Raw genomic sequence first — 23,184 nt, 5'->3', positions numbered from 1 at the left:
GATAAGACATACAATCTAAACGATAAAAGCTCTTAGTATTCATTAAATTGTACATTCCCGCTATTTCATCCAATAACGAATTTTTACTAGATATTTTTATTAAAAAAATATTAAAATTTATATAGGAAATACATTTTAGTCCATTTTTATAATGAGTCTAACTAAAGGTGCAATAGCGGTAAATATACATACTACAATTTTAAGAACCTTGATGAATTTATTTTAAGATATGACTCATATTGCAGCGAATAATGCAAGGCGAAAGGGTATTAAATCCGGTTCTGCAGATTCTGAATATTCAGAAATTAAATACGGACAATTCAGATGAGGATCGTTTTTGCTTGACCATATCGGATGGCGAATATTACCATAAATGTACCCTGCTGGCCAGTGAGTTGAATAAGATGCTGCATAGAGGACGACTCCATGAGAACTCAATTGTGTGGCTAAATAAGTACTCGATCGACATGGCTGGAAGGCGGGTGTCTGGAGGGTACGTAGATAATTGAATTCGGCAGTAAATGTTTCCATAATCAATCGTTTGCAGCCTTGAGATTATTGTGGACGAGCTAACACTGCTGCATTCGGGATATGAAGTAAAAACAAAAATAGGTGAACCCGTGACCTACGATAAGGCGGCAAAGCTTATTACGTCTCAGGAAGCATCTGCTTTTGCGAGAAGAAATCAATCTTGCAACAAAATTAATGAAAAAGTAATTCCGATTTCCCATCTAAGTGCATATATGAACAATTGGATTATAAAGGCCCGGGTTAGCGGAAAGACGCGCATACATCCGTATAACGGAGGCAGAAGGTTTAGCATGAATTTATTTGATAAATCTGGTGAGATTCGTGTGACCGCTTTTAAGGACCAGTGTGATAAATTCCATAGCATGATCGATGACGGCAATGTCTACGTTATCACCAACGGTTGCATTAAGCCGGCCAACAAGCAGTACTCTCAATTGAAGAATGATTATGAGATGACTTTCACCGGCGAGACTATGGTTCAGCTATGCGACGAGGACGACAATGGTGGCATACCCGAAATTAAGTTCGATCTGATACCTATTTCGCAAGTGTCGAACATGGAAAACAAAGAAGCCGTCGATACAATAGGCATTTGCAAAGAAGTGGGCGAGCTGCAGACCTTCACTTCACGCACAACCAATAAGGAGTTGAAGAAACGCGAACTCACCCTGGTGGATATGAGCAATGCTGCCGTCACTCTAACGCTCTGGGGCGATGAGGCCGTCAATTTCGATGGACATGTGCAGCCCGTCATCTTGGTCAAGGGATCGCATGTCAATGAGTTCAACGGTGAAAAAAGTCTAAACATGAGCTGGGGCTCAATTCTTAAAATTAATCCAGATATACCTGAGGCCCACAGACTGCGTGTTTGGTTCGATAATGGGGGCGCCGATAACATAGTCTCTGCTGGAGAGGAGGCGCCAGCTTCAGCTCGGAATTGATTACCCTGAAGGATGCGTACCTTCGAAACCTGGGTTGGAGTGACAAGCTAAACTATTTCCAATGCATAGCAATAGTGCAGAATGTCATTCAACCGAATTCCTTTTATAAAGCGTGTCCTCAGATGTACTGCAACAAAAAGGTCGTGGATGAGGGCGATGGCCAATACCGCTGCGAGCCCTGCGGTACAGTATCTCCAAACTTCAAGTATTTCCTAAGAGTTAAAGTGAGTACTGTGTACCTTCATCTATATTCGAATTGTATTTCTTAATTTTTGTATGCTACAGATAAAAATTAGTGATTACACCTCGGACCGTGAGGTCATCTGCTTTGGCAAGATCGCCGAGCAGTTGCTTAGGCATACAACCGATGAAGTTGTTGAGGCCTCGGAGAATGATCCGGATAGAGCTCTAAAAATATTCACTGATCCTAATTACACATCATACATTTTCAAATTGAGCTGCAAGAAAATAGTGTACGAGGGCAATGTGATGAACACGCTGACTGCCCAGTCCATGACTCCCTTCAACTGCAAGGAATACAACAAATATCTGATCAAGGAAATCAATCGAATGCAAAATATAGCTGCGAGCTAACCAGCTTGTCGTATTTGAAAATATCATCAAAGTTGCAATATTATAATAAAGTGCAATATTATTTTGTAATCTACCCAATAAACATTTTTTACTTTTGTAAAATTGATGTATTTAATTGTAATACTATTGTCTCTATATTACCCTTTCCCTTATCAATGATTCTCCAGACGGAAAGCTTTAAGAAACTGACTTGTATTTGTGTGTAAATTATTTATATTTTATTGATTTCTAATAAATTCATATTTTGTTTCTTTTCGATTTATATATATATATATATATATATATATATATATATATATATATATATAGGGTATATGTATATATATATCAAAAAAGTTCATAGTTCACAGCTGTCGCGCTGTCGTTTTTGACTAGTTTGCTTCTCAGCTATTCAAAGTGGATTAATTATTTGTTGCTTAGTTGTTCATTTAAATAAATTATGAGTATTTTGCGCAGATATCTTCTCTATAGGTATATATGTATTTTTTTTTTTTTTTTTTTGATAAAAAATATATAAAACTGGAAAACGATTGTGGCTTCATGCATGATAGCTATGAAAGTTGAAATATATATGTATATATTTTATATCTTATATATAATTGTTTATTAAAGTAAAAACTGCATTGCACATTTTATTATTTATTTGTGTGTATGTATATGTGTAAATTTAGCTTGAACCTTGTTTTGATTAGAGTTTTCGATTTTGGTATAATTTGTTTTGATTCTTCATATGCTTTGTCTATATAGATATAGTTAGATTCATAGAATTCATTCAACTTGATCAACTTATAGATATACATATACATATATATATATTTAGTTATTAGTTTATTAATGCAGCTTAGTAACTTTAGCGACAATTCCACATTCGTAACATAATCCTAACTGATATATTTATTTGTAATTAAGAGAGATATTTAGTAGATATTGCGTTTAGGTTAGAATTTTTCTTTTGTTTTGCTTTGTTTTTCTTTTTTACAACATTTGGCACCGAAGCAAATAATTAAAATTAAAATTAACTGAGATTAATGTATTAATTAATATCGACACAATACTTGTTATACGAAACTAATCCTCACTCTCTATGGGTAACGGCTGACTGATGCTAATGCTGATGCTGATAATGATTATGATGATGATGGTGATGATGATGATGCTGCTGCTGCTGCTGCTGCTGCTGCTGCTGCTCCAACTGATAGCCATAGCTGGAGCTGGAGCTGGCCTGCGTCTGCACCGAGAAGCTCAAGCCGCACGAACAGTGCTCAATGTGGGGCGGTGCTGCCGTTGAGGGCGTGGCATGCACCTGGGCCTGCTCCGTGATGATGGTGGGCGTGGGCGATGGCGACGACAGACAGTCCTGACAATACGCCAGACCGTGAGTCGCCCGGAAATGATTGTACGTAGCTGAAGCTGAGAGCGGCGGTGGTGGCGGTGGCGGTGGTGGAATCGGTGTGGGTGGACTCTCAGCCGCTGCTGGCGGCTCTGCTGGTCCTAGTACGCCTGGTGGTGGTGGTGGTGGTGTCAGCGATTGTGTCGAGCAGCTGGAGTCACAGCTCTCGCTGGCCGTCTGCGACTCGGTGCTGTCCGAGGTCGAGGTGGACGAGGATGGCTTGTGTGGCTGATGCGGCTGATCGGGTGGGTGATGGCAGCGACATATTGTAACTCAAAAAGTGCCGCCATCGTGTGGATGACTGACGGCAGCCTCAACAGCAACCGGCGCCGGCACACGGCCATTGGCCAGCAGCTGTTGCTGCGGCGAGCTGTAGCCATCGCCGGCGCCATCGCCATTCAATTGCTGCGGCGGCTGCGTTGGCTGCTGCTGCTGCTGCTGCTGCTGCTGTGGCTGCTGATTGTTGTGTGAATGATTATTGTGATTGTTAATGGAATGATTGAGCGATGCATGTGTGTTGGGTGAGTGTGCCTCGTCGCTCGTCGTCAGACTTGGGCCCAGTCCGTTCGCCGTCACGCCCAAGGATTTGGGCGGTATCGGTGGCGGAGGCACGGGTATGTCCTCCACATCAAACGAACTGGTCGAGCTGTCGCGTTGCGTTATATTCATGCCACCGGCATGCATGTGCATATCGAGGCTGCCATTGGAGCTGATGCGACAGTGCTCCCGATGATGAACCGTGCTCATGGATAGACTGGCCGACTCCTCGCCGAGATTGTTCAGCTGATTGAGCTCACGCGAGCTGGTCGTCGAGATGCCAGAGTCACGAAAATCGTTGGGCGCAAAGCACACGCTCAGGTGATTGCCCGCCTCCTGCAGATTGGGCGGCAGCGAGTGCGGCTGCTGATCCGCCTCGGGATCATCGAAGCTGATGTCCACCACAGAATACTTTTGGCCGTGCTGCTGCTGTGCCGAGTGCCGCCTGGCAGCGGCATCTGATGCGTGCCCAGCGCCGAAATCATTGAATATCATCGGATTGGAGGCACGCTTGTCCGGCGTAATGCCACGCGGTGGCAGGGGCGGTGCATTGGATGAGGTGCTCATGGGCTGGCGCTTGGGCGGCACCTCCGGGCTGTCGATGCTGCCGCCGCCGTTGACGCCGGCTGTGACAAAGTTCTGGGAGCGTGGGCGGTGCGGCACTGGCGGCGCATCCGCCTGCTCGACGGGCGGCAGAACTATGCTGAGGCTCTCCTTGCTCAGAGTCTGATAGGAATTCATAGCCTCAACAGGACGCAGTGTATCGCCGGGCCGCGTATAGATCTCGTCCAGCTCGTACACATAGTTGGCGTTCGCCTGTTGATGGACGAGTCCAGCTCCAGCTACGGCTCCGGCGCCGGCTCCTGCTCCTGCTGCAGTTGCTGCTGCTCGCTGCTCTGTGGGCAACGGCGGCAGCGGCGTATTCACAATGCTCTCCGAGGGCTGACGCTTCAGCCGACCCATGCCGGAGAGGCTTTGCTTCAGCTGCGAGAAGCGTTCGAGCAGGCGATTGTGCAGCGGTTGCACGCCCGCCGGCGCCAGCTGGCCATGCAGCTCCAGTGCCTGCTCCAGAATCTGTATCTGCTCCAATATGAGCACTTTCAGGCGCTGCACATTCGCCTGCTGGCCAGCGCCCTGCGGCGACTTGAGAAACTGTTCCGAGAAGAAGGCCTCCTGGTACTTGCTGATGCCGCCCATGACATTGGCATCGATGGTGCCTTGGAGGCGCATCGAGAACGGATTGATGTTGCGCTTGGGATCACGTCTGTATTGGACAATCAGATCGGCTAGCTCCTTGCCGGCATTGTTGATAATCTCGCAGGCATACTCGACCGGCGTCAGCTCCTGCACCGACTTGTGCTTGACCTCGAACCAGCGCAAGATGCCCGGCAGCGGGCTAGTTATGTCCAGGGTGGTGCGCTCGATCCACAGCGACTTGAATTCGTTGTCCTTGTCGATGGGCCCCTTGTACATGGGCCGATCGTAGATGAAGCGCGTCACATCGTTCACCTCATAGAAGCGCGCTATCTTCTCCGGCACCGGCACCATCGCCGTCTTCAGCGCCTGCGCATCGCCCACCGGTCGCACATTGCTGATCTGTATGTACTGCTCGGGCGCATTCAAGATCGACGCCTCCGGCGGACTGTTGTTGGCCAGGATCTGGGCGCTGGGAAACTCCGTCTGCAGGCGCTGCGTGAACGCGCCAATGCGCTCGTACTCCAGCCCGCGATAGACGAACTGTTTGTTCTGCAAGAGATTGGGCAGGTCAGTGAGTGGACTCTATAGCCTATGGTATGGCGTTTGCTCACCCGCACAAAAAGCGGCAGGCCCATGCCATAGAAGCCGACGCGAAAGTATTCCGGCTCCGGGCGCAGCTGTGTCAAAATGTTCTGAAAGAACTTGGCCTCCAGGATGAGTATGTCGCTCAGCTTGTTGTAGTCGAAGCGACGCGTCTCGTACAGCTGCGCCAGCTCCTTGCACAGCGGTATGCCCTTCTCCCAGCACTTGCCCTTGTCAAAGTATTTGAGTATCTGCGAGATGTATCATATAGAGAGTTTATAATCAAATAGAGTTGGGTAGTTTTAGGGTGGACCCACCTCATGATAGAGTCGCTCCTTGCGCTGCCATTCCGGCTGCCCGCTGTTGTCGAAGGGCGCAAAGCTCTGCGTTTCCCGATCCCAGCTGAGCATCGAGGCGTACAGCTTTAACGTATAGCCCGCCTCCGTATAGTTCTCCGCCTGCAGATGCAGATTGTGCAGCTTATAGATGTATCTGTGGTAGTTATTGAAATGAATTATAGATCGATTCACAGATCCCTTTGAGATCATATTGACTCTACGCACCTCAGATACATCTCCTTGCGATTGATTTCGTTTTTGTAAAAATTGAGTAGATTGACCGTGCAGGTCATGCGCTTGTCTCGATTCTCCTCGCCCTGCATCACGCTGCGATAGTCCAGCAGTCGCTCCAGCAGACGCGTCACAGAGGCTATGAAAGCGGTGCCCGCATCCTTCCAGCTGGGGTTCTCCGTTCGCACCTTCTCCAGCAAACTAGAAGAGGTTCGATTTATATTAATACAAAGTGTCGAAATGGCATTTCTCTTTAAATAGCTTGAATGGAATTTCGAAATGATATAGCCGAGAATTCAATATTGGATAAGATTACTATGTAGAATTAGATGGTAGAATAATATTTGGTCTGAAGAATATCAGAACTTCAGATTGTAAGTTAAAAATAAGAGTAAATTAATTTTATCTACAGTTTGAAAATAAAATAATGTATTAAAATTGGAGCTTAGAATCAAATAGTAGACAAGTAGATATCCTGGAACTAGATAATCTTTTAGAGTAATATAAGAAGAGAATTTAAGGTAGCTAAAAATAAATACATTTTTTTAAAAGAATTTAAAATTATATAACCGAAGCTTAAATATCCGAGTGATATATAAATATATATGGGATTTCGAATGATATAACTTAAGATCAGAGAAAGCTAAAAATAAGAGTATTTCAATTAAGAAATATTTAATTGGGGAATATTTTCGAATGTGTTTAAATAAGCAACTACAAGATAAATCAAAATAAAAGCACTACGATTTACTTGACTATATACTATTTAGGGTGTTTTTCTAAGCCAAATAAATGCGAGTTGAACTTACACCAAGCTGAGATGTTCCCTTTACATATGGATGGCGATTGCAATGAGTGTTTGATTGAGGTGAGACATTTATACAGACATATAGATATATACATTGGAATATACATAGATATATAAATCCTATATATACCGTAGAGCTAAGCAGATGGCAAAGCGTACTTACATGGTGCTGAAGAGCTCCCGGTACTCGTCGTCGCCTTTGTTCTCGCTGATCAACAGATCCAGCTTATCAATGAGCTCGCTCTCCACCAAGCGGAACGAGCCGCGAGCAGCCTGGGAAAGACACAAGTAGAAGATGTTTATGAGGATTTAAGCAGGTGAAAATGGGTAAAGCTCTGGCTCACCTGCTCGCACTGCATCATGTCGTAGAAGACGGAGAGTGTGGCCTTGCGCAGCGCCGGCTCTGGCACCAGGGTCACTTCCAGGAACGGACCCACCATCGATGGTATGAAGTGTAGCTTCTGCTCGCCCAGCTGCGACCACATGCTGAGTATCTGGAAGCCCATCAGGACGCGCATGTCGCCGTGCGAGTGCAAGATCTTCAGGCGCTTCGGTTCCCTGTACTGCTCCAGCTGCAGCGAGGGCTGCGTGAGGAATGTGACCGCCAGGCTGAAGTAGCTCCACCAGAGCTGCGAGTCGAAGGCCTGCGGGCCGAGGAAGCGATAGACAAGCGGCTTGGCGAACTCCTCGAGCGACTTGCGCATCACATCGTTGGCGGCGAGCTTCATGATCAGCCAATCGGTGGGGAAGACCAGCCAATCCTGGGTGAGCAGCTCCTCGTAGACCAGCAGGGATTTGCTCAGGAAGTCCTTGAGATCGCGCGGATCCTTGTTGGGCGTCAGCTCGTCCCAGTAGCGTTTGTAGTGCGTCTCGTCCAGCAGCTGCAGCAGGCCCAGCAGACAGGCCACCAGCTGGGGCAGATTCGGATTGGAACCCTCCATGATGATGCTGATGGTGCGTATCAGGATGCCCAGGATATTCTTGCACAGCGAGTCCAGATCGTGCTGCAGCGTGTTGGTGATCTTGTCGCGCTGCTCCCGCTGCAGCTCGAACAGCTGGCTGAGAATCTCCGAGAGAATCTCGGCGCACAGGCGCAGCTCATCGCGCCGGCTGAGATGCATGCGCAGATGCTTGCAGGCAACCGAAAGGACAACGGTGCGGGAATCTGAAAGGGTTAAAGATTAGCTGGCTTATAATAATCCGGATTATCGGGCCGAGTGGCTTACCGTCCTCGTGGAAGAGCTCGCCCGACACCAGATCCTTGACAGCCTGCAGCTTGGCCTGGATGAGTCGTATGGGCGCACCGCGCGGTATCGCGTCCAGCATATTCCTGGCCAGCATGCCCAGCTCGGGAGCGGGCAGCGTATCCTTCAGCTGTTCCAGCACCACGCCCGTCGAGTTCAGCAACGCCTCCTGCGTGGGTATGATGACGTCGTACGACGGCACGGCCAACATCCCATTGAGCGCCGTGAAGAGCGAGTGCAGATCCCGCCTAAACGAATCCTCGTACTGCCCCCCAGTGGCTCGCGCAAAGAGACGCCGTGATTGTATCAACAATTTGAATATGTACTCCAGCGAGCCGAAGCACTTCTGAAACGGATCCGGATGCTCCGCCTTGGTCATAAAGACGGCCATGTGCTCGACGGAGGTGATGAGGCCCTTGTAGACCAGCGCGGCGGCAAAGTGATTCTCGATATACTCGTTCATCACGGGCCGGAAGTGCTGGAACTTATTGCTCTGCAACAGGCTGAAGATGCTCACCAGCACATGGAAGACGAGGCCCGAGTGCTGAGTGCTGTTGCCCTCCTCGTTGGAGAACATGGCGAAGAGAGCGTCGAGCACATCCTGCAGGAACTTCACCAGCTCCTCATCGTTCAGCCGCAGCACGCCGGTGAGGGAGTCCTGTATGGTCTCGGGATGGGTGCGCCACTGCAGCAGCGAGAGCAGATCCGCGTTCTGCGTCAGCTTCGTGGAGCAGAGCAGGGAGCGCAGCACGAACACCTCCTTGGAGCTGCGACTGAAGCAGCCGCTGCACTCCACCTTGGCCTGCGCATCTCTCGGCCGGCACTGCAGGCGCAGATAGTTGGCCACCTGCAGCTTGGCGGGATCCTCGCACTTGTAGACATAGAGCTCGTGCAGGCCGTCGCCCAAGGTGGCACCGCTCGCATCCATTAGCCGGGCAAAGCTGAAGGCGAACAGTTTCGGCTCGGACTTCTCCCGCGTCGAGCAGTGCCGGAACTCGAAGCGCACGTGGGCCGTGGAGAACTTGTCGATGGGCACGCTGAGGCGCAGCATTTCGTTCCAGCTGGGCGCATTCTGATGGTACAGGATCATGGAGCGAAATTGAGGCAATGCTTCCATGCCGGAGGCACCCCACAGGCAGTCCGTCAGCACGTTGCCCGCCACGTCGAGCACAACGACCGTGACCAAGATATTTTTGCCCGTATTCTTGCCGCCTCGCTCGAATTCGCCGCGTTCCAGGGTCAGGAAGAGATCGTTGCGCACATCGCCCGGCATGATGACATCGGGGAAGCCCATTTTTCGCGTTATGGTCGTGCCTTGGAAGAGCAGCGGCTGCTCCTTGCGCGCCTGAACCAAGCCGCCGTGCAGCAGCTTGAGGGAGACCACGATGCCCTGGGTGCTCTGGTTGCCCGGCTGGATGGGCGAGTACTTGCCACTGGATTTCTTGATAATCAGCTCGGGCAGCAGATGGAAGTCCTTCTCCTCGCTCTGATACAGCTTGAAGTTGAACTCGCGCTCCTCCGACGACTGCTGCTCCAGGCTGCTGTCGAACTGGCAAATGTCCGCGAGGGACAGCACGCCCACGCCGTACGGCCGACGATAGGTGGGCCCGGTCAGGCTGGAGGAGTTATTCTTCTCGATCTTCTTCATCGAATCCGACTGAATGATTTTGCCCACGCGCATAACAACGGCCACCAGATGCAGTTCCTCATTGAGATCAGCAGCGCCTGCGGCAAGAGAGTTTAGTATATGGGAATTGGGCTTCGAGCTAGGCTAATCTTACCCAGATCCGTGAAGACGGTGCAGTTGCTGTGCAACTTTTCGATATAATTGGAGAAGCCATCCTTGGAGATTTTGACCAGAAAACGTTCCGACACCGGACGCATGCGATTGCCGTCATAGAGGAAGAAATACACCTCGGCATCATCGCCACCAATGCGATGTCCGAAATCTCGCATGCAGAAATACAAATGATGACTGAGAATCTTGCGCTGAATCTTCCGGCGCAAAGTGCCGCGACTCTACGGGAGAGATAAAGGAGAAAAATAAAGAAAATAGAAGAGAGATAGAGAAAAAGAGGAAGTTTATGAGTAAGAGAGAGAATAAAAGAGAAAAAGAGAGAGACGGAGAGTTAAAATGAGAGAGAAAGAGAGAGAGAGTGAGACGGAGAGTGAAAATTAGAGAGAGAGAGAGAGAGAGGGAGGGAGAGAGAGAGAGAGAGGGAGGGAGAGAGAGAGAGAGAGGGAGGGAGAGAGATAGAGAGAGAGAGAGAGAATAAGAGACGCAAAGGGCAAGATAGGAGAGACGGAAAGATAGAGAAAAAGAGAGTTAAAGAGAGAGATCGGAAAATATAGAAAAGGAGACATAGAAAGAGAGAGAAAATGTATGAATTAATGAGAATGATATATAGAGAGAGAGAGAGATGGGAAATGGGAGAAAGAGTTATTTATAGAGTTAGTAAATCACTGAATCAGTTATAGCTTACCGATGACGCCTTGGCATTATCCGCGCTGCTCACATGCACATTGTAGAGCTTCACAATGCCGATGCTATGCGGATCCACGGCCAGCGGACCCACGCGTGGCACCAAGTCAAGGCCCAGTTTTCTGCAAGAGATCGGAAATGGGGGAAAATCAGTCTAGTCGAGTATAACACTCGGTTGATGAATGAATTGTAAACGGGAAAGGGAACGAGAACTGGAACGGGAACAGCTAAAATAACTTGGCCACTTAGTCACGTTCCGGGTGTGTGATTTTCACACACTATTTGTTGGTTTATGGCACCAAAATCAGCTGCGGCTATTTGGGGGCTTAAATGAGTTTGACGCATTCATTATTAATTGCCGGATCGGAGTCGAGTCGAGGCGAGTCGAGTGCTGTGGCAACAGCTTTAATTCAATTTGGTCAGTCAGGCGCAGTCATTCGGCTCCATTGGGGCATCATTAATCAAAGAAGCGTTTCCAAAAATAAAACACCAGCAGAGCACATGAGGAGGAGGAGGTTACGCAGGTGGTGCATGCAATAGGTGTTTGTCAGCAACTCTAGACTGAGTGTATGCCTATATGTATTGTTCTATATCAGCTTCACGCTCGATCAGCTCTGATATAAGACACATTAATATTCATAGATGTGTAAGACATGTGTTTATATGGGTCTGTATGCGGTTTTTAGGATTGTGCGCAGAGTCTAAAGCACTTTTATGGAAATTTGCCGATCATTACGTTTTCCAGAGCTCAAATGAAGCAGATCGAAATTGGATATATTCCAATTGAGAAAGAGTATTTTCCGCATTGCACAAAGTAGAGGTAGAAGTAGTAGGGCGTGGTCGACTAGAAGATGCCATAGGTGTAGTCTATTCTATGAGCAAACTTCATATACAATAAATTCTATATTATATATGTATATGCTTCGAGCTATTTAAAATTAAAGTTTTTTTTTAACTCTTTATTCATTAGGAAGCATTAGAGCATCTTTTGGCAAATTATTGGATATATGTAAATGCTTTTTGGGTATCTCAACAAGCAATTTGGTACTAGAATGTAGAGCATTTATTTTCAAGTTGCAAGGATTATTGGTACTAAGACTATACACAGAATATAATTATAAAACCGAATTGATTACCAAATAAACATAAATAAATTAGACTTATAGCCTTAGCTAATTCTAGAGCTAGAAAATTATTTATAAGCAATCTGTTCAGAGAAATTAAAAATATATATGATAAATACTTATAAATATAGGAAAAAGGGTATATATTCTTAAGATATACGCTATCATAATATAAAGATATGATATATTTCCATAAATATGAAAATAATATATCCCTAAGATATACGCTATTAACCAGTTAACTATTCCACTATATACCCTATCTCAGCTAGCTTCCCTTCTATTTGCATTAACTTCATAACCATTCATAATTCTGTAAATTTTAGCTTATTTAATTTCAAGAACCCCAAAACGCAATTAAGATTTTAATCTAGCTAACAACAGCTCTGCTGGACTTATAAATTAGGCTCTAACGTGTTAACGGCATCCAGTTTCAAATTCGGGCTAACAAATATCAAGCAGATAGATAGAAAGAGAGAGGGACACACAGAGAGACAGAGAGATAGAGAGAGAGAGATAGAGAGAGAGCGTGAAATTGACATTGTGATCGGAGTTAAGGTTAAGTCTAAAGTTCTCTCGCATAATATGACGCATAAATTTGGCTTACAAAGTAGTAGCTGGCAGCCAACGAGGCACAGATACAGCAGGCAGCCAGGCAACAGGTAATGGGTTCACGGCATTCCGGTGGCGCATACGCGACTTAACCTGGCTGCCACAGCAGCAGCAAGCAGCAGCAGCCGCAGCAGCAGCAGCAACAGCAACAGCAGCAACAGCAGCGAGAGCCCATCCAACGTCATCGGCAATATGTTGCCAACGATGTTGCTACCTCGGCTACGCTTGACTTTTCTACCTGGCTTACGCAGCGAGCGAGAGAGAGAGAAAGAGAGAGAGAGATGGCACTAAGCTAGCGTCTAGGCTGAGTCTTCCAACACGTTGACCAGAGCAGCTCAAGAAGCCGTTTTACTTTATTTTTTGGTTGTTAACGAGGCCTAAACGACTTTCTTGTTGTTGCCAGCACAGAGAGAGCGAGACAGGGAGTGAGTGAGAGAGAGGTTGCTAAGAGAGCCTCAGAGCGCGAGATCGCAAGAGAGAGAGAGAACAGAATTTATGTGGTTTCCATTTTGGAACTGGAACTGGCGTTCTCTGCAGGCTATGTGTGAGTGTGTGAGTCTGTGTGTGTATGTGTGTGTTGAGCCACCTCTGTTACGCTTTAAGCTGGGCAACAGGCAACGGGCGACTGTGTAGCTCTGCATGCGACTAAAAAAAAAACGAAATGCCAAGCCTCCCAAAATGTATCTTATGGATACGAAATGTATATACACATACACACACATGCACGCATATATACATTTGTGTATATATGAAAGGAACACGAGCGTGCGCGCGTGCGCAGTTGCCACAAACTGCCCCCAACTGCTGCCCCGAAATGCTGACTCAACAAACGGTAGCACAGCGCGTAATAAACGCTTTAAATCGTTTTTAATTAAGTCCCGCAAAGCAGCGCCACAGGCGATAAAATAATGTTTATTAATTTGAAACATATAGATTTCTATATTCCAGCAATTTGAATTTTAAGGTGTTAAACAAAATATCTATGGCTATGAAAAGAAATATCTAAAGCAGATCCAGCACGTCGAAGCTGAGCAGCCACAGAAAGAGTGAGAAATAAAATACAGAAAAATTAATTATTTACACATCGATAAGCAGCGTCAACCACAAGCAGCAGCAGCAGCAACAGCAACAACTGCAGCAGCAGCAACAACAACAACAACAAGGGCATTGTATCTGCATCTGCAGGTCGCCGCCGTAACAGATACATTTTTATCACAATCACACATGCCATATATCTCGCATTTAATGTCTTTATAAAAGGTGTGTGTTGCTCTGAGATACATTTCAAAACCCGCACAGGCAACTTGTGGCAGCCGAGGCACACGGCAACCAGGCAGCCAGGCAGCCAGGCAACCACGCCGCAGACAATAAACAAACAACAAGGCGACCAGGACAGGACATGCAACAGCAGAAGCAGCAGCAGCAGCCATTACGAAATGCCATTTCATTATGGCAGCAGCAGCAGCAGCAGCAGCAGCTAAGGCCAGCTCATTTCAGCTGAGTCATCTTGGCAACAAGTTGTGGCAGGGTTAAGCAAATGGTGGAGCAGTCGCTGGAGCTGTGCCTGGCAACAAGTTGCATTGTCGCATTCGCTTCACATGCAAAACCAGCGACGACACACTTTAACTATGCGGAACAGAGATAGAGTGAGGTCGAGCGAGATAGACACAAATGGACTGAGACTAAGATCTCTTCTCATGGATGCACTTGCTCAGCCACTTGAGCGCATTTTGCATAAAGTCTTGGCTAGGCAACAGGGCTTGCAACTGAAATGCTCTCACAACTGTCCCTAGTTAAGAGGCAAGTCTATTATAACCGCTCCTAAGACTTTGATGGGATATTTTAATCAAACTTTAGTATAATAATCTTTTTATATATTTTTTCTTGTTTAAAAGTTTTTCTTTATATGATTCTAGAGTACATACTATACATACATACTACACTTTTTTTGTTGATTATATTTAATTATTGAAATAGATTATATTGATAAGAATACATGAGGAATGGAACGATAGGGGTTGAAAGAAATGAATAGTGAAGATAATATGCATAAGGCAAGAGTTTTCTTTAGCATATTAATATATGCTATTATTCTACGATGTAGATTCAACTATTGTATATAAAATTTAATAGAATAGAATGCGTTAAGGGCTTTGCAGCATAATAATATCAGAAAAGTCGTATTAGAGTTTAGTACACTATTTGTTCAGCTGAGCTATTGTAAATAGAAATCGTTAGATTACCATATATTATTATTATTTTTCCATTTCTTGGGATGTCTGAGCAATTAGAGATAAGTAAATATAATATAGGTATATTATATATTTTATAACGTTTCCCAACATATTAACCTATACATACAGCATTAATTTTCATATTTGGAAATCCTTACTTCACCTATGGGTTAATCTATCAATAAAATAAATTGATAACAATTTTCTATTCAATTTGATTGCTTACTCCAATACAATAGACTGCTTAGTCTATGTTTAAGACTTGGCTTATGAAAAGTGTATTCAATAGCCCAAAGAGAAGGAATTGTTCTTTTGATTTTAACTAACAATGCGCTTAAGTCAAAACCTGAGCCAAAACTCAGCCACAGATCGAAGCGAGAATCGATAGAGTTGTACGCAGGTCCAAGAGTGGGCGCAGCCGCAGCAGGTTTCTTATGAAGCAATAAATTTCGAATGGCTGTCGTTGGCGAAGTGGAGCGGGACAACAGCAACAGCAACAACAACGAAAATAAAGAGCAGCAGAAGCAGAAGCGGAGAGAAGGAAAAACAGATAACTTTTGATCCAGATATATACATATGTTGTCATGGTCTGGGGTTAAGCAAGTAAATCAACATTGAATGCCATTTGCCCGCTCTAATGCCGGGCTAAATAAATAAACGTTGCAAGCGGCGATCTACCTGTAGGTGGTGGCTGATACAGCGCCCAGGTAACAGGCCGTGCAAATGCAATCTGAGCGTAATTTCCAAGCTGTGAGTCGGAACCAGTCGCTGATTGCGATCAGACCAACTGGTTCCAGAGCGCAAAGCCAGCGAGAGAGCGACCGTGAGTGAGGGAGGGAGAGAGCGAGAGTGAGAGAGTAAGCCCACTCGCCTGTATGCGAGAGCGAGAGCGAGTGCGAGCGCGAGCTCTCTGAGAGCGCAGCTCTGTGTAGCGCGGTGGGCTAAGTTAGCACCGTTTCGCGTTCAATTCAGTAGGTTTTGGAACGCCGCTGAGCGCAGCTGCACAAATTTAGAAAACGGTAATCACAGCAAAGCACCAAGCTGCAGTTGTTGGCTGCAAACAAAAAAATCTACTCAGATATACACATACACGCACGCACACAATTGCAGCTACACATACAGATGCGGCTTCAAATGCAGCTACAGCTGAGGTGGTTGCTACGTCTCTGTCTGTGTGTTTGTGTTGCTGTGAAGCAGAACCAAAATTTGCAACAAAGTATAATTACTAGAGACAACAACAATAAATTAAAAAATAATTTGTAAAGGCCAGGCACAAAACGGGCCAGAAAATTAATGGCCCGCAACGCGTTTAAAACAAGTTTTCAATGTGTCAAAAGTGGCTATAAATTTTGTATGCGAAATGCCAAATTGGCAGGAGCAAAAGAATCACTTAAAAGAATAGCGGCCAAAAAGCTGCAGACAGGCTCGGCTAATGTTGGTAGCGTAAAGAAAAAAAAAAAAAAAGTCTTCGGAAAAAAAACTGAAAAACGGCAGCAAAGCGCAACAGTGGCAACATACACTAACCGACCCGACCCGAACCGAACCTGGGGGCCTCTCGCTCTCGCCGATCACACGAAAAAAAAGAAAATACCTTAAAACCAGTTTTTCGAAAAATTTATTGAAACAAAAAAAAAAAAAGAAAAAAGCAGCCGCAGCAGCAGCAGCAAAAGAATTGAAATGAAGTGCCTGGCTCTCTCTATCTATGTGTGTGTGAGTGAGTGTGTATTCGTGTGTGTATCTCATTGTGTTGGTGTTAGTGTGTAGAGGGCATGAAGCATTGTGTAACTTTCAATGCTCAGTGCTGAAGGCAGAAGCTGGCTGCATTTTGAAAAGGAGTAGCTGCCGCCGCGCAGATGCAGACACAATTTGACTTTAATTGCAGTGTGTGCGACAGAGACGACTCTATGTGTGCGTGTCGTGTGCGTGTGTATTTGAGAGAGTTATGCGATATGCGCTGCCGAAACGAAAGACGCACAAATCGAAATTAAAGCAACGACAGCAACAAACATGACAAATTTGCATATAAACAAAAGCGCCAACAAATCTCGAGAGCCTTTCAAAAAAAAAAAAAAAAAAGAAAGAAAAGAGGAACGAAATAAAGAAAACAAAAAGCAAACAGAACAGAACCTGATCTCGATCGAATTCGAGAAGTTAGCTATATGTGTATATATACATACATACACTCATATTGAGCTGAGGACTATACAAAAAAGCTTTGACTTTCAAGTGGTGTGCACATACATGTGTACATATAAACTGCCATGCCCCAAAGTGAAATTTATGCGTGGGTTGACAAAAGCTTTGGCCAGAGCCCAATTTACCGGTTCTTCTCGTCTCCAAGACTCGCTCTGAGGCCATTCAACCGATCTATGTGTGTGCGGACAAAAGACAAAGATTAGATTAGATTGTGCTACAACATAAATAAATAGAAAAACAAAAAAATTTATGCAGAGAAAGAGAAAGAGAAAGAGAGACGGAGCAATCTCTGAGGGAGAGGCACTTACTTAATTTTAAGTGCGGCTTGTAGAGGGTAGAGCGATAAGGCATCGCAACGGAAATGTGTGCTGTAGTTGCGCATCATTTCAAATATGTCACATTATGTGTTGTGCCAGATAACTTAGACACACACACACACACACACACACATAAACACACTCACACACCCACTCTATAAATTTCCACATTGCAGCCTGTCGTAAGCTTCTAATTGCATAATAGGCACAACTACAAACAACAATGTTTCCTCTCTCATTTACAGTTTAGTTTAGTTAACAGCAACAACATCAATTAGCAGCAACAACAACAACAGTGAGAAGAAGCAGCAGAAGTCGAAGCTAGAAACATGGCGGTCTTTGGCATGGTCTCGGCTGTGTCCAGCTTCATCAAGATACGCTATCTGCTGGACAAGGCGGTCATCGATAACATGGTCTTTCGCTGCCATTATAGGATTACCACCGCCATACTCTTCACCTGTTGCATTATTGTTACGGCCAACAATTTGATTGGTAAGTGTAATTTTAGTTTTTCTTCATCTTCTTCTTCTGCTCTGCACTCGAATTCGAATTCGAAACCTGTGAAAATTAGTGCAGTCTATGCAAATGTGTTAGCCATGCATTCGGCCCTATATATAGTATGTACATCCAATTACTATCGATTGCGCTGAGTGCAGCATAAATGGTTAGCAAAAGGTACGTAAACGGTGATTCACGACTGCCCAATACTCTGTTAACAATCTACAAAGCAGCTGTTAAGATAAACAAAACAAAATGATTGTATATGAAGTACAATCAATATCTTACTCATTGTTTAGATTGCACTTGTAGCTGAAAACTGTTTTTGCGGAATGCTTTTGATAGTTTCTAAATACTTGTCAAACTGTAAGAGGGAATAAAGTGGCTTGCTAACTGTAAACATGTTTAAAGTTTAAGTAGTAACCGTTAACTGTCTATGAATCATTACTCTTCAATGATTCTAAAACTATGAAATATATACAGTGACTGTAAAACTGTGATACATGAGAATGGTTTATAGATGTGAGAGTATTTAGGATTTTTTATTGTCTCTAAAGTATATCATAGCTAACAACTTTTCCGTGAAGCATCTAAAATTGCAATGGGCAATGTAACCTAGGGTATTTCGAATGTAAATCGAGTATAAAAACTTTTTGAGCTAATTGAATTTCGAAACCTATTTGTGCTTGCTCAATATTGAATGGTTCGCTAACTGGAAGGTCTGCGGCACGTTCATCAGATTTCAGATGAATACGCAAATGAGTCAAATGAGTGAGTCACAGCGGGTGGTGCGTGTCTTGGCTGTGTGAAGATCCATGTAGCCAGCCAGCCAGGTCTCCTACACTCATCACAGGCTGCTACTAAATGAAACAAGACAGACAACAAGCCATATATTTTTTTTCCTACTTTCGTCTTTCGTGGCAAGCCACAACACGTCTGAGCCCGTTTCTGTGAAATTGATTTATGGCCAAAACTCGCTGGCAAAGCCAATGTTTGTGCATTAAGAGAAGCGCTCCAAACACACACACATACACACATACATACCTACGTACGTGTGTGGTGCCAATATAAATATTGACAATTGAGTTCTAGGAAACTTCAAACAAGCCCTAAAGCACATACATAGCTCAGTTCAGCTATTCTAATTGTGTGCGCTAGAGAGCAACAGAATTAGATAGACCCAGAGAGAGAGGGGGGGAGGGTAGGTGTGGGGGGTCTGGCACACCCATCCAGTATATCTGTGGCCAGGGTTAGAGATTTAGATTGCCTTAATGCCACTTGACGTTGATGAACGGCATTTGGCTGCACTCGACTGGCTGTGAAATGCAAATGGATTTGATTTGAATGTACATAAAAAAGTGAAATAAATAAAAGGTCACGGGTTCTATTTCCAAATTGCAACTGATTTATGCAATTAGTTGTAGACACCGTTTATTAAACCAATTGCGGATATAATGTAAACCAGGTTATGCAATAGACATATTTTTATTCATCATCATTTCTTTCTCTCTCTCTCTCTGTGCCACTGGCAGGTGATCCGATTAGCTGCATCAATGACGGCTCCATACCGATGCATGTGATCAACACCTTCTGCTGGATAACATACACCTTCACGATACCTGGCCAACAGCACAGGCAAATTGGCACCGATGTGGCTGGGCCTGGATTGGGCAACGAATATGGGCAGGAGAAACGCTACCATAGCTACTATCAGTGGGTGCCATTCGTGCTCTTCTTCCAGGTAAGTTTTGGGGTTAACAGAAAAATACCTTGCAAATCTAATCGTACAACACTATTCTCTTTAGGGTCTCATGTTCTATTTGCCCCATTGGATCTGGAAGAACATGGAGGATGGCAAGATTCGCATGATAACGGATGGTTTGCGTGGCATGGTTTCGGTGCCAGAGGATTATCGCAAGGAGCGACAGGATCGCATCATTAAATACTTTATGGACAGTCTCAACTCGCACAATGGCTACTCCTTTGCGTATTTCTTCTGCGAACTGTTGAACTTCATCAATGTCATTGTCAATATCTTCATGGTGGATAAGTTTCTGGGCGGTGCTTTTATGTCCTATGGTACTGATGTCCTCAAGTTCTCCAGTATGGATCAGGACATGCGCTACGATCCGATGATTGAGATCTTTCCAAGATTAACGAAATGTACGTTCCGTAAATTCGGCCCAAGTGGCTCCATACAGAAACACGATACGCTCTGCGTGCTGGCCCTCAATATACTCAACGAGAAGATCTACATATTCCTATGGTAAGATCAGCTACTCGACCTGATTGATCATGTTTGATAAATGGTATTTTTTCCATAGGTTCTGGTTCATTATATTGGCTACCATTTCGGGCGTGGCTGTGCTCTATTCCCTGGTGGTGATCATGATGCCCACCACACGCGAAACAATCATCAAGCGCTCCTATCGCTCGGGTCAGCGCAAGGAAATCGCTGGACTCGTGCGACGTTTGGAGGTGATTATATCGACTATATATATATCATTTTTATGATAACTAACCTTAAACTTTTCGTTTGTTAGATTGGCGACTTCTTGATCTTGCATTTGCTTAGCCAGAATCTTACCACACGGTCGTACGGTGATATGCTGCATCAGCTATGCGGCTTGCTGGGTGCCTCCCGTACACCCTCGGCCCCCTCGACGTTGGAAATGAATCCGATTAGCCATTCAATTTACCCGCCCGCCGAACTATTCGGCGGCAAGGAGACCGAGACATAGGCGCTAAAGCAATTAAATTGGCGCTAATTTTAAACAAAACAAACAAAATATTTCAATGATTTCTCAATAACATTTGTAGACGATGTAGAGATGTGACCCATTGGAGGGGCTTTTTTAGTAGGTGTTCTAGGCTTGTAGGCTTCTAACATATAACATATATATGTATCAATATATATATTTATATATATACTTGTATGTACATCTCTAAGACTGTTTTTTAAGTGGAAACTTGAATTTGAGGAAACTTCAGAAAAAAAACTAAATCGAAAACAAAGACAAAACATCAACACATATGGAATTCTTTAGCAAAATTATATAAAGCAAAAACCGTTAGACACAGAGAAAGAGCGAGAGAGAGAGAGAGAGAAACAGAGATGACGATGAGAAAGTGCAAGCTAAGATAGAGAAAGATAATGAGAGACAGAGAGAGAGAGAACACACAGGCAGACCGTGCAATTTGTAGGTTGGATTTGTGAATGATAATGAAATTGATCCGATATGCTTATACTGCTATACCAATACCTATTACAGCATTGTATCCGTAGTAAAGTTAACAATGATGCGCCATTTAAATATATATACAATATAGTCTATAGTTTTTTGCTCTTTGATCACGCCAAGATCGCAGCTCACGCAACGTTGATCTATATTAATTTAAATGTAGATCCATACACAGTAGGAGACATACTTACAGCTAAATTGTAGTAATTGAATTATATAACCGTAACAGTAACAAAAAGCAATTGCTCTCGCTATTTTTGTCTTAACTTTTAGACATATATACATATGTATGTAATTTTAAGCAATTTTGTTTATAACAAAATCATTGTGATTATTGCTAGAAAAGAACACATTTTACATAAATAAAAAAAATAAAAATAAAGAAACTATCTAAGTTTTAAATTGTAACAAAAATGAGTCGAATTTAATGTCAACTTTGTGGATTATTAAGGAAAAAGGAAACTGATTTTTTTTTTTTTATATATATATATAAAATTGTGGATCTCTGAGAAACTCTTTTTAAACTATTTGACTAACATATTTGATGTAACTAAATTTGTCAAATTTATACCAAGAGGAGTTTCATCTTTTTTTCAAGCATAAGTATATCAATTTGCCATGTACTATACTCATACCTTTTACAAGGTATAATTTTGGCTGAAATGCGACCAACTTGACTTAAGCATGTAAAAGTAGAAGTTCTCTATAATATATTAGCGTCTTTCGGAATAAAAAAATTCCCATGCATAAAAAATACATATACAATTATTTATGTATATTTTTTTTATATATTACATATCTTTGTATGTATATGTATGTATACTACGTGTAAACACTTCTTTGAGTAATACTTGAAGATTGTGAAAATGAGCGGAAATACATAAATGTTGTTCTTGACGCAGATAACCTTGAGCTGAAACTAAGTTTTATAAGAAATGAAACGCTACAGCGTGGCCTAGCTAAATGTGACTCTCTTTGATACTGATAAGCAAATAATGTTTATTTTGAATGTATTCAAATAACGTGGGGTTACTCCAAATTATATTTAGAAATTATATATTGAGACCTGTAAAAGATCTAAAGATCTGACTGACTTGACTAGAGTCAGGAGTGCCGGAATACACTTGTTGAATCAATTATCGATTAATATCGATAACGATAAGTTATATGGCCAGTAATCGAACTCAGTATAACACGAATATTTCAAATTTCAGCACTTTAGCTTTTATGGTTCTCAAGATTCTTGCGTTCATACAGAGAGCCAGAGGACTAGACAGAAGACGGACATGGCTAGATCTATTTAACTCTTTTATAATTATGAGAGACGCCTTCTTCGTCTTCTGTACTCCCTGTACTTCCAGTTTAGTTCTAGTTAATAGTTTAGTTTCTTCACTCACCGATTGCCCCAATCGATTTTGGAGACCACAACCATTTGGAGTTCGGTTGTCTGATCCTGTGTCATGGTGGCGCTCAGCAGCTCCCGCCGACTATCCAGTATGGAGTACATGACTTTGCGCAGCGTCTGGAACTTGTAGGCCTCACGATCCTATGCAGAAATAGTTTGATATAATAAAATTGATTTAAGCTATATAAAGCATATACTTGCCACATAGAGACGCTTCCAGATCTCGGACCATTCGCGCAGCACTTGCGTGCACTCGGCCACGACCGGATCGATCTTCGACAGATCCTTGATGTGTACATAGGTTTTGGGGAAGATGCCCACGGCGCGGGACTTGCGCGGACAGGAGCCGCGATACCAATGCCGGCATTCCTCGACAATGTCCACGGAGTCGCCCACATCCAGGGCCAGGCCGTAGCGCACGTCGCCATGCCAGTTGTGTATGGCTGAAAAGACGGAAAGCAACAACCAAAATAAATACATGGATGGAGTGTTAGAGCAGTTGCATGCGGAATTGCAGCCAGCGACAGCAACCAGTTGCGCCTTGGCCCGTGACATTGGAGCCAGCATTGGTATTGAATGCAGAAGACGCCAGCCAGGCTATAGCCGGGCCATTGAAGGCAATTAAAGTGCTCCCATGAGTGGGCACTTGAGCATGCCACGAGTGGCACGGCAACAATAAAT

General features: G+C 44.2%; 2 protein-coding genes and 1 pseudogene across 3 annotated transcripts in view; 2 read left to right on the top strand and 1 right to left on the bottom strand.

Annotated features, from left to right (window-relative positions):
* Positions 1–28: 28 nt before the first annotated feature.
* Positions 29–2,168, top strand: LOC108659359 (replication protein A 70 kDa DNA-binding subunit-like; annotated as a pseudogene). The gene is made up of 4 exons (XR_016197683.1): positions 29–178; positions 246–493; positions 548–1,696; positions 1,758–2,168. The product of XR_016197683.1 is annotated as a replication protein A 70 kDa DNA-binding subunit-like (transcript).
* An 863-nt stretch (positions 2,169–3,031) lies between these two features.
* Positions 3,032–23,184, bottom strand: part of spg (dedicator of cytokinesis spg) — a 32,058-nt gene continuing 11,905 nt past the window's right edge. The window contains exons 2-13 of the mRNA XM_018112278.3: positions 22,705–22,946; positions 22,496–22,644; positions 10,877–10,997; positions 10,175–10,412; positions 8,376–10,118; positions 7,494–8,314; positions 7,313–7,422; positions 7,151–7,168; positions 6,336–6,542; positions 6,090–6,264; positions 5,802–6,023; positions 3,032–5,739 (exon numbers count right to left, since the gene is read on the bottom strand). Of these exons, the coding sequence (XP_017967767.2) occupies positions 3,730–5,739; positions 5,802–6,023; positions 6,090–6,264; positions 6,336–6,542; positions 7,151–7,168; positions 7,313–7,422; positions 7,494–8,314; positions 8,376–10,118; positions 10,175–10,412; positions 10,877–10,997; positions 22,496–22,644; positions 22,705–22,946 (6,056 nt within the window). The 3' untranslated portion in view covers positions 3,032–3,729. The remainder of the gene's footprint in view (positions 5,740–5,801; positions 6,024–6,089; positions 6,265–6,335; positions 6,543–7,150; positions 7,169–7,312; positions 7,423–7,493; positions 8,315–8,375; positions 10,119–10,174; positions 10,413–10,876; positions 10,998–22,495; positions 22,645–22,704; positions 22,947–23,184) is intronic.
* Positions 15,761–21,512, top strand: Inx3 (innexin 3). The gene is made up of 6 exons (XM_018112284.3): positions 15,761–15,864; positions 17,604–17,850; positions 19,389–19,597; positions 19,662–20,122; positions 20,181–20,334; positions 20,400–21,512. The coding sequence occupies exons 2-6, from the start codon at positions 17,688–17,690 to the stop codon at positions 20,595–20,597; spliced, it is 1,185 nt and encodes a 394-aa protein (XP_017967773.1). The 5' UTR covers positions 15,761–15,864; positions 17,604–17,687; the 3' UTR covers positions 20,598–21,512.

The sequence above is a fragment of the Drosophila navojoa genome, chromosome 2, assembly GCF_054131105.1.
Source record: "Drosophila navojoa isolate 15081-1374.11 chromosome 2, UAZ_NAV_1.0, whole genome shotgun sequence".
NCBI lineage: Eukaryota > Metazoa > Arthropoda > Insecta > Diptera > Drosophilidae > Drosophila > Drosophila navojoa.
Note: the sequence above shows the minus strand (reverse complement) of the source record. Positions and strands in the feature narration are given on the sequence as shown.